An 11,211-nucleotide genomic window follows, 5' to 3' on the forward strand; every position below is an offset into this window, starting at 1 on the left:
AAGCTCATCCTAATATACACTGTATCCCTAAGCAAATTAAAAAAAAAATTGAAGTTTAGTCGAAAACCCTGCAAGGAATCACAAAAGAAGTGATGGGCCGGTCAATTACGACGGTTTCTACCTGAGCTGCGCCTGCGCCTAACACCTGTCGCCGAACTCATTTCTCGAGAAAAAGCTCTTGGAACGAGTACGTTTACTAGCAATCAAATATGTATGACAAACTGAAGCGCGCATCACAAAAATTCATTATATGGTTAAAATGCAATAAGAATTATAATATGTTTTTTTTTGTTGGTGGAATTCCAAATGAATTGGTCCTTAGTACACTTGAATTATAGTAACTCTTCTTTAATAGCATCCCACATATGTATAATTAATAATTTTATTTTTAATAAGGAACACTCGAGCACGAGCATTACTGTAAACAATGTATTCGACCTGAAACAAGAGCACTTTTGTGGTGGGCATAAAATAATTGTTACTTAGAAACTAACATGTTGTGTAAATAATGAATAGCAATGTAACATTCCGATGTTGAAATATGGCAGCTCGGAAAATTTGTTTATGCCTTAAACAAACAGATGAACATAAATGAGAAGGAACTAGTATGTGCCAACAATTAGGTATTAATTTGTTGATACAAAATGGCTTCACCCGAAATTTAGTTTCGAAACTTTCGGAATCATCCCTGGTTGTTACTTAATTTCTATTGTTTTCCAACACGATCGACACGTTTACTAGCGAGTTTACTAATATAATAAAATTATAATAGTGCGCTCTCTGATTATACATACGTACCTACCTATGTATTTGTTACGAATTTCAGTCTTGTTACACTGGTTCTTTCGAGATTAGGTCTCGCCCACACTCACGTTGTAGTAATACTGTAAATACGACCTGCTCCTATAAATTTATTTAAACACTTTGAAGATGTTCCTATATCGATATGCCAACTCATGCTAAAGGGTAATGCGGCATCATATAAGCCTTTTCTTGGTTTTGGGATCATCGTGCACCGGTTATGTTGGTATGTTATGTTATCTAGTTATTCCAGTTTGGGTGGGTGGCTACAGTTTAATATTCCTGCAAAACAACGCATTTTGATTAGAAGGACCAAAACGTCACTTTGCCACTTCAATATTTTTTATCGTGCGCTAGTTACGCGGTGGTACAGTACAAAATTACACCAAAATTACTTTTTTCAACATTTTCTTTAAACTTTTAAGTAATAGGTTGCCTATAGTACCGAAAAAGGCTTTAAAAATGTCATTTGAAAAATGTCAAATAATTTAAAACTTGGGCTCCAAATAGTTTCGATGTCCGTGCTACACGAATATAGGGAAACGTACGTACTTTAATTTATATTATGCGCAATATAATCTGATATTATTTCGTAAACGGTACTCGTATTTCAGAGGGCTGCGTCAGCTGCGTGTGTTTTGCTGTCGGACTCTTGCATTTTCTAGCGATACAGAGGATTTTCGTGGCAGGGCCTCACAGGTTGTTATACATTTATTTAAGACACTAGTCTACATAGCAACGAAGGCAAAGGATAGACGTAAAGTTTAATTAATTACGCCACATACATAATACTCTATGACAAATATAGATCTATGTAAACTATTTATGTACATATCTACAAGTGAACTAAGAAGTAATAACAAAACAATCAATATTGGTACAGAATACAGACAGAATTCCGGTACGTTTTTATCTATTGAACCTTTTACAATCAAAGCCTGGCAGAGCATTTTTAATTGAAAAACCATTTTGTTTTTATTTGTCCGTAACCAACGTTTGGCGTTTGGAGTTGATCCGAATAATAATTCCGCTGTCGATAGCAATTTGCAGATTCATGCTCGATGTAGATGAGTGATGGCTCGAATGTCACTGTTTACTTTACTTAATACTTTTTTACTACCAGACATATCGGATATATTGGAACGACTAAGGACTCTCAAATATCTGAAGACTTGAGCATCTTAATTGACTTTGCCCCCTCCGATGTAACGACTTTCGTCATTGTACCTTAGACTAGCTTATATTTTATATTAGTGTTAGCTACAATGTCTGCAAACTGCTGACGAGGCAACGCGACCACCCGACGGGACCCCTTCCTCAGCCTGCGAGGACCGAAACTCTGCCTATTTGGCCGTAGACGCTCGCTCGATTAACATCTTACAAACTTAAATACTAGCTCTCAGATTTTTAATCATAAATTTAATTCAAATATTGAAATTGTACTTGTAATCGACTTCTCTTTAATTAAATTGTATTTAATTTTGGTTTCATAATTTTATTTTACAAAATAACCGACTAATTTATTAAAAGTTCCTCCCTAAGAACTAACATTAGAATATAATATTATTAAGTTAGGGCACTCTATAGGTCTATTAACACATCATGTATTTTCACGTTATTATGTATTTGTTTGTTTGTTGCCTAAATAAATAAATAAAAAAGAAAAGTTAGTTCACAAATCGTTAAAACGTTTATGGATAAGGAATCTTTTAACGGTATCCCGGACTCCTTTAGAATGTTAGATTGTTATAACTATTAGTTATTTGTTATACAAGGGGGCAAAGTTGTATTTTAACGCCGAGTGTGGAATTGAAAAACGAGCAAGTGAAAGGATTCTATAGTTGAACCACGAGCGAAGCGAGTGGTTCGAGAATAGAATCCTGAACTTGCGAGTTTTTTAACACACGAGAAGTAAAATACATTTGCACCCGCGTGTAACACAAAACTTTTCGCCTCACTATAGCGAGGAAACTACAACGCAAAAAATGCGTTTATCACTGCTTCCAGTAGTTCTATAGGTGGTAAATCATCTTTATTACTAGATTCACCTACTTTTATCAATTTTAAAGCAGTTAATTTGACTTTATTCAAGGTCAAATTACTTTACCCACTAGTGGATAAAATGCGTTTTTACCCGCTGGTATTAAAGGACAAAACACGTGTTTCCGAGGTAGTGAGGGGAAAAAACTATTACAGTACTGTGCCTATTCTTATGTGTGGTTATGTGGCTGTCGTACAGATGAGTCACGCATGAAGCTTCGTAAATATAAGATTTATGCGTTGTAAAACAATCGTCAAATTTGAATACATTTAAGGTAATGGTGTACATTTATAGCTTGATTTATTGATTGATTTATTTATCGATTTGATGCCGAGTTGACCTGATGAGTGTAAACGTAAACTACCGCAACGAATTGCCGTTGCCCACGCCGGCAGATGTCCGACCAACAAAAGGCGCTCTCGACAATAGATCTATCGCATTCTATGGCCATTAGTCAATAAAATAAAGACGGGTATTCAATACAACCAAACAGACTTGGTGACCAAAATTCTCATAATTAGTCGTTAAGTTATTTAAAGAATTCATTTTTCTCAGACGAGCGCGACAGTTACTTATGAAAATCAAAATATGTTGTATAAAGTTTAATTACTTACTTAACTTAAAATTTCAAAAATACATTCCAACTTTCCGGCGATTGTAGATACCGAATACTTTTATGGGCATAATTTCACGAAAAAAAAAGCTTATTCCTATATGTACGTACTAGCTTTTGCCCGCAGCTTTGCTCGCGTTAGAAAGAGACAAAAAGTAGCCTACGTCACTCCATCCCTTCAACTACCGCCACCTAAAAAATCACGTCGATTCGTCGCTCCGTTTTGCCGTGAAAGACGGACAAACAAACAGACATACACACACTTTCCCATTTATAATATTAGTATGGTTATGGATATGAGTATGTTGATATTTTTCTCTCTCCCGTTGACCACGATTACCACGAACGCGTACATAAAGGGTTGAAACGTGAGCCGTATTTCCAAATAATTTTACGCGATATAATTCGTTTGACCGTTTTAAGAAATCATACAAATAATAAAAATATTATTTTTCCAGTAATAATACAAATTCAGATCTTTGTTTGTATATAATCTGATATAATTTCGTAAATTGTACTCGTATTTCAGAGGGCTGCGTTAGCTGCGTGTGTTTCGCTGTCGGCCTCTTGCATTTTTCAAAAATATTTTTTTATAGTAATAATCAAAATTTAGATCTTAGTTGACGTTATCGGGCATACTGGTACATATTTATAAGAATTTTAGATCTTAAAGTCAAGATTTTTTTTTATATACAAACACGAGACAAGACCGTGTCGGGCCTCGCTCAGTGTAGAGGGTGTAGGGTTCCGTAGTTTCCCGTATTTTGTCAAAGACTGGTCAACCTATCAAGTTAGTCTTAGAAAATCCTTATAAAGGTCTACTTTTGCGATTTTTTTATATTTTTTAAACTTTTGGTTCAAAAGTTAGAGGGAGGGACGCATTTTTTTAAACTTTTGGAGCGATTATTTCCGGAAATATTAACAATATCAAAAAATAATTTTCGTAAAATCATTTTTAAATACCTATCCAACAATATATCACACGTTAGGGTTGAAATGAAAAAAAATCACTACCCACTTTACGTGTAGGGGGCTAACAAAACATTTCGTCACTACTTTGAAAAAATCTCGTATCTCATGCTTCTCCTCAAAGTTAAAACGCAGTAAGTCTATATGCATTCCATACATACAATATTTACTATAATTTTCTTTTCATTGACAGACGAAGATACAAGTTTTTTTAAAAGTAATGACGATTTTTTACTTTTGCACTTTGTCGGCGTGATTGACCAAATTTCAGCTTTCTAGTGATAATGGTCACTGAGATTATCCGCGGACGGACGGACGGACGGACAGACAGACATGGCGAAACTATAAGGGTTCCTAGTTGACTACGGAGCCCTAAAAAGGGAAAATTTTCTTAACATTCATATCTTGAGAGGTTGAATAACCATTACATAAAAAACAATGCTAAAAACCGATTATTATCTCAAACATATAAGCGCGCTATAACTTACGTAAGCATCTGCATACCGCAAACCTCGCATTAAAACCGCAAACTATTGTTCCCAAAATGTTGTTAGCGCAAACAAAAAAGTTGCTCTGTTCCTCTTCCCGGTCCCATTTGTTCGCAAACCGAGTCCGGAAGGAGCCTCGAAGGGTATACAAGTTATTCTTCCGAGCGACATAACCGTGACGAATATCAATGACATTTTAATATCCAAGTACCTTGTATATTTTGAAGCTGGTTATAAATCTACAGACGTTCGTTCGTTACACAATGTTTAAGGTAGGTAATATTAGACCAGAATACAGAATACAGAATACAGAATTTATTGATAAAATAAAAGTACATTTTACAAGTCAAAAATAATATACAAAATTTACAATAATTTACACAATTAAAATTTAAATATCATTAATATACCTAACTCAATTATTTGCTCTTTTGACCATATTGAGATATCTTCAAATACAGTTTGATGACCAATCGCGGGGTTTCTCTGTACGACTCGGTCAAGAGGCACTCCACCTTTCAATCATCAGTCACTCTTCTCACCCCGGAATAGGTTTCTTGAGGACATAATCGTAGTGGATGGAGTGGAGTGACGGATGATCTATGTAAATAATCTTATATAATCTATTAATTAATGTTAAACTTTATCAATAAGTATATATTTATCCATCGCGAAGTTCAGCTTTAAGATTTTTATTTTTTTTTTAACACCACACCAACTGGTAAAGGCTCTCTTTGCTATTCGAAAACAGATCGCAAAATTGCATTTTATCCACAAGAGTGCAAAGTAATTTCATACAAATTTTAACTTGATATCTTAAGCTGGGTGGTTGGTTTTATAAATGATTATTTTGAATCATAAATATAGAATACTAGCTTTTGCCCGCGGCTTCGCTCGCGTTAGAAATGGACAAAACGTAGCCTATGTCACTCTCCATCCCTTCAACTATCTCCACTTAAAAAATCACGTTAATTCATCGCTCCGTTTTGCCGTGAAAGACGGACAAACAAACAGACACACACACTTTCCCATTTATAATATTAGTATGGATAAATTGATGGATTTGATTTGATGTTTTATACTTTCAGTATTTTGTTCGTGTTGGTGTGGTGAAAAATTTTTGTGTTTCACTCGGTGGCAAACTTTGTTTAACCTTCGTGTATTGAAACCCTCGCAACGATCAAGATGCCACTTTCAGAACCACTCGCTACGCTCGGGTATCAATACATATTTGAATCTTTCGCTTGCTCGGGTGTCAATATCGGCACGTGCGGTTAAACAACAACCTTGCCCCCTTGTAAAACAAATAATTGTTATCATATAACTTGAAGGTACATTGCGAATGGGCATGATCCGGCGGTGGTCGAGTAGTCACGTCACCTTCGAAGCGCGTGGAAAATTCGTCTACAGAGAACCCTGCAGTCAAAGCTCATCGACTCATAAAAACGACGGGGTGTTATAAGTTTGACGTGTCTGTCGTCTGTCTGTTTGTGTGTGTGACAGACGTGGTATCATAGCTCCCGAACTGATAAACCGATTTAGATTTAAGTACGTTTTTTGTTTCAAAGCTGAATTAGTAGGGAGTGTTCTTAGCCATGTTTCATGAAAATTGGTCCACTTGGTGGTTTTTTTACCAAATTTTTTATATAATGCAAGGTTCGGCCACATTCTTAGGGCTCGTAGCATGTTTCCCTCTCTGCCGCCATATGTTAGGCTTTTTCCCATTTCTGAAATTATGAATATGAAAATCAATGAATTATGTCAGGGATGCAATAGCATTCCATCCCGTATTAATGTTTATTAGAGAATATGAGCACGACACGAATACGGTATTTTGGTCGTAATTTGGAATGGCATATCACAGATTTGTGTACTAATTGAAATCGAATATCAATCATGTGCATCTGCATCCAAATTAATTGCGATGTATGTGCTCGCTTCATTTATATTGCTACTTGCTATTGTTCGTAGCTTGGTTGTGTTGCGTTCATATTGCAATTTAGTAATGAAGGGTTAACAAGAGGTATGAGCCGAACCATATATAAAGTGTTTTGTAAAAAGTATGTAAAATCCTGGGAGTTGTTGCCAAAGACCACTAAAGGTTCTCATGAATGCCAGGATAACGCAAAATGATGATAAGCCGACGAGCCATATCCTTGCCTACCTATTAGGATGATTTTTTTGTTATGGGCTTAGCTTCAGCAAAAATAATTCTTATCAACGATGACAACCGTTTCAGATGAGTGCATGATAAAGTAGGTATAAGTAAATGCCTACATAAGTACCTAATATATTTTTTTAAATGGCATTCGAACATGAAAGAAGAGTGTCGATACTGTCGATCATAAAATAATCGGGTAAATTTAATAAATACCTAAGTACCTAGTAAATAAAATAAATAAATAAGCAAAGCCTTCTTTCAACTTTGCTAACATCATGGAAATGTAGGATAATCTTGTTTTTATGTAAAAACCTTAATTCACAAGTAAAAATAAAGTATTACTAGAAGGGCCTAGAACACTAGGAAGAAGATTCAGTGAAGAATAAATCACCAGTTACTGGTTATCAGTAAGAAACAAGTTTGAGCGGGCTACGGAATGTTTGAAAATAGACGGCTAACAGTGCAATCAACGGCATAACATTAGATCTACGGTCAGTGGCTAATATGCATCTATCATCATGCAATTCTTACCTGTCAAAAGGAACAAAATTAGACGCCGCATGTTGGAATCCTTCAAAGCGATAGTTTTAGGCCGGGTATGTTTGTTCAGAAGCCATCGCCACGAGACGTCAGGTCAAAGGTAAGGCCAATGTTTACGCGACTCAGCTGGTCTCCGATTACGTTCGCCAATTAACCACACACTCGCGCACTGCGGAATCCGCACGCTGCAATGTCAGCGACCACGAGAAAAACTAGACACTCGGCGAAAGCTGTCCACAAGTTCAAGAATCCGAGCCGGGTGGCTCTCGTCAGCCTCGGACGGGCTTGTTATTCATTCATAACGCGGTTAGTGGTTCCCGAGAGCGAGTTGACAGTTGTTCTCTGTGATGAAAACATCACACATGTTTCAAGCGGAGAGGAAAGGTCTCGCGCGCGATCGCAGCGCACGGCGGCCGACTCGCGAGTTGCGTGAGTAGGCCGGCAGGGGCGCGCGGGGCGCGGGGGCACGCCTGCGCCTCGCCCGCACCGCACCACCTCGGTATTGACCGACGACGCCTCCTTCCCACAATTCACATCCTTAACTAGGTACTGCGAATTCTCCTTTGAAAAATCCCCTAATTCCTTCTCTACGATTGAGATAGGACACGTTTTATGAAAAGCATTATAGACTTTCATAGGAAAGCCCCATGGCTATTTTCGTCCGGGTACACGCTTTCTGCATAACATTACCTGCCCTTATATTATGAAATTACGATCGGCGATACCTTGACAAGTACGGGTTTTACAACGTGGTCGCAGTATACAATTTATAACTTTTCTAGAAAGCTTGCCACGGCGCTGGCGGCTTTTACGCCGCGAGCTTCGTAGCTTTTCGGTGCTCTCCATTTTCCGATTCCGCCACATTCATTTATTTTATTCAAACTTTTATGCATTCAGGTCTGAGTACCCAAACATAAATAAAATTCGAACCGCTCGAATGTCTGTTCTGTATGTGGACAACCTTGTCAATTTTGACTTGTCCTTATCGATGAGCTGAAAATTGGCTGTTGGGATTGATGGATTGCTGACGCGATGGCGGAACGATTTTTATTTACATTGATAGGTGTTTACATTGATTTCGAGACATCATAGACATCATAGTGGTTTGTCAGTTAAAAATATAAGTAACTGAGGTGATTTAAAAGTCAGTGATTATGGATTATGCTAACTAACCGACCGGCGACACTTGCTTCAAGTGTTGTGTGTAGAAATGAATACTATGTGTATTGTCAATTAAATGTTATCAAATGACCGGTTTTGAATGAAACCGTGAGATAGCAGGTCCCGGCGCGCCGCGTGGCCTGCGGCGGCGGCCCTCTGACGTCAACACTTTAAGGCGCTGTATTCCAATCGACTACTGAACCATCGACTCAGAAACATTGGTATAAATTAAACATCCAACCGCAAGAACTGGACATGAACGGAGATCACACAACCTGGTTTTTCCTCAGCACAAGCTGGCGGTGGAAGATGAAAGGATTAACAGCAACAACTGCACAGCGAGAACTGCAGTTAGCACATTTCAAAACTAGATGGGTAGTGGACTATCTGGGTTTATACTAGGATTATGAGATTTTAGCGCTATTGTTTCTGTTTGGGATTAATCTACCATGTTCAGGTAGAGAGATGGACTCGACTGAAATACGTTCACTTGCACACTCGTACCCTTCGTAGATACTACATTACGTATGTGGAGGTATTGGTTATGATAAAGATGCACCTGTAACAATACCTCGCTGAAGTATCAAGGGTTCATAGGTACAAGGGTTTCATGTCATGCATCGGACGTAAACTTCTAAAGAGCAATCAAAAAACCTCCAGACCTCACTTGCTAAAGTGTGCTTTTAACAGTTGAGTGCGCTGAAGAGAAAACACCGAACGAGTTCAGAAGGTATTTTCCTCCTTATTTTTTTTTTTAACTTTATTGCACAATATAACAAATAAAGTACAAGTGGTGGACTTAATTCCTAAAGACATTCTCTACCAGTCAACCAACAGGCTAAACAGAAAGAATAGTGGGTGCAGGCTATTAACTCAGCCCTTGGTCTATTAGCTTTTAGAAACGAATAAATGGTCGTGAAATCTTACCATCCAAATTTTCCACGATGGAAGGTAATTTTAATTTGTGGGTAGTTTGAGCCAGTTACCTAATTTAAACTCAGGCACTCTTGGGTCACTGGAGAAGAGTTATCCGAAAAGCTTATTTATTCCAATATCTTATAAGTTTTATGACTATTACGCTTATCCGGAACATAAAATATTATTTTAAGTGGTCGACCGAGACAGACGGTTGAACTTTTGCAGACAATGTGTCAGCTACTTCCAATCACGAAGTAGGAACATTCAGCGAGAAAACCATAGTAGAAAAACCACCGGTTGGGATTGGGAAATTAGTGAAATTACATTTACTTAATTCTGTACTTGTACAATCAGCTGCAGAGAAATTCTTAGTCCTGTGTTTTCAAACTACTTTTCAAACTTTTTTCAAACTTCTTGCACTAATTAAATTAAGTACTGGTGCTAGAAGTAATTGTGCAGGAGGCAGGCAATTTTGGCTAACTGTAACTTTGATAGTAATTATTAAAAGTCAGTTAAGTCAGTCAGTGTTTTTATGATAAAGAGCAATCAAGCAGACGGATCACGTAATGGAAGCGATTACCGCCGCTTATGTTACTATTAACACCCGCAACACCAGAGGAATCAAAAACGCGTTGCCGGCCTTTAAAATGGGAGCCCGCCCCGAGTCTTCAAGGTCTTATTGTCGTAAATCCCGGAAATACCACATCACATTTAAAACAGAAGTAGTAGAACTTATGTATGTTGTCGACTGTACACAATGCGCTTGCCGATCGTCGACCCCAACAGAAGTTGATACGAAAAAAAGAAATGTGAGCCGATTGACCTTTGGCCGACCACCTCGTCGATACCGCAGGAATTGACGAGACGTATAAATTGCACGGAAGCTTAACACACGATAAGCATTAGACGGGTATAAATCACGCGAACCTATCTTAATATTTTTAGACAAAATTAAAATTGTGTGCTTGTGACATTAACTTATTCGGGAGTGAAGTAAGTTTTTATTGGAAAAAAAGTTATAGTTTAGGTATTTACGACTTTTTTGGTCACCCTACAATTTACTAAAGACATGTAGGTAAGGTACAGCGGGGCAAATGTAACTGGTCCATTTTTTCCATGTTATACAATGTTTGCATTATTAAATAGAGTGTCCACCGGTTATATATGGTAGGCGTGTTCAGTCGATACATGTAGAACTCAACATCATAGTGTAATCATGGAAAAAATGTACTAGTTACAACTGCCCCCCAGTCGAGATTTGCCCCGCTCTACCTTACCTAACTTTCTTCCAATGCTGAAATTCTTTGTTTTACCTATGAAGAGTGGTGAGTATTGATTGATACGTAGGTACCTTTGACGTTGTCTGTAGAATGCAACGGTACAGCCAATCAGAATTAACCAGAACTTGATACGACAAGAAATGTGAGCCGTTTGATCTTCTTGGGCTCACCACGGCGATACCATACAAATTGGCGTGACATTGCACATATGTATAAATCAACGTGAACCTATTCATTGC

The 11,211-nt window shown here is 37.7% G+C and overlaps 1 protein-coding gene across 1 annotated transcript in view; it reads right to left on the minus strand.

Annotated features, from left to right (window-relative positions):
• Positions 1-8,017, minus strand: part of LOC125227865 (transmembrane protein 132E) — a 117,709-nt gene extending 109,692 nt beyond the window's left edge. The window contains 1 exon segment of the mRNA XM_048132244.1: positions 7,605-8,017. Within this exon segment, the coding sequence (XP_047988201.1) occupies positions 7,605-7,635 (31 nt within the window). The 5' untranslated portion in view covers positions 7,636-8,017.
• Positions 8,018-11,211: the final 3,194 nt, after the last annotated feature.

This window comes from Leguminivora glycinivorella, chromosome 7, assembly GCF_023078275.1.
Source record: "Leguminivora glycinivorella isolate SPB_JAAS2020 chromosome 7, LegGlyc_1.1, whole genome shotgun sequence".
Lineage (NCBI taxonomy): Eukaryota > Metazoa > Arthropoda > Insecta > Lepidoptera > Tortricidae > Leguminivora > Leguminivora glycinivorella.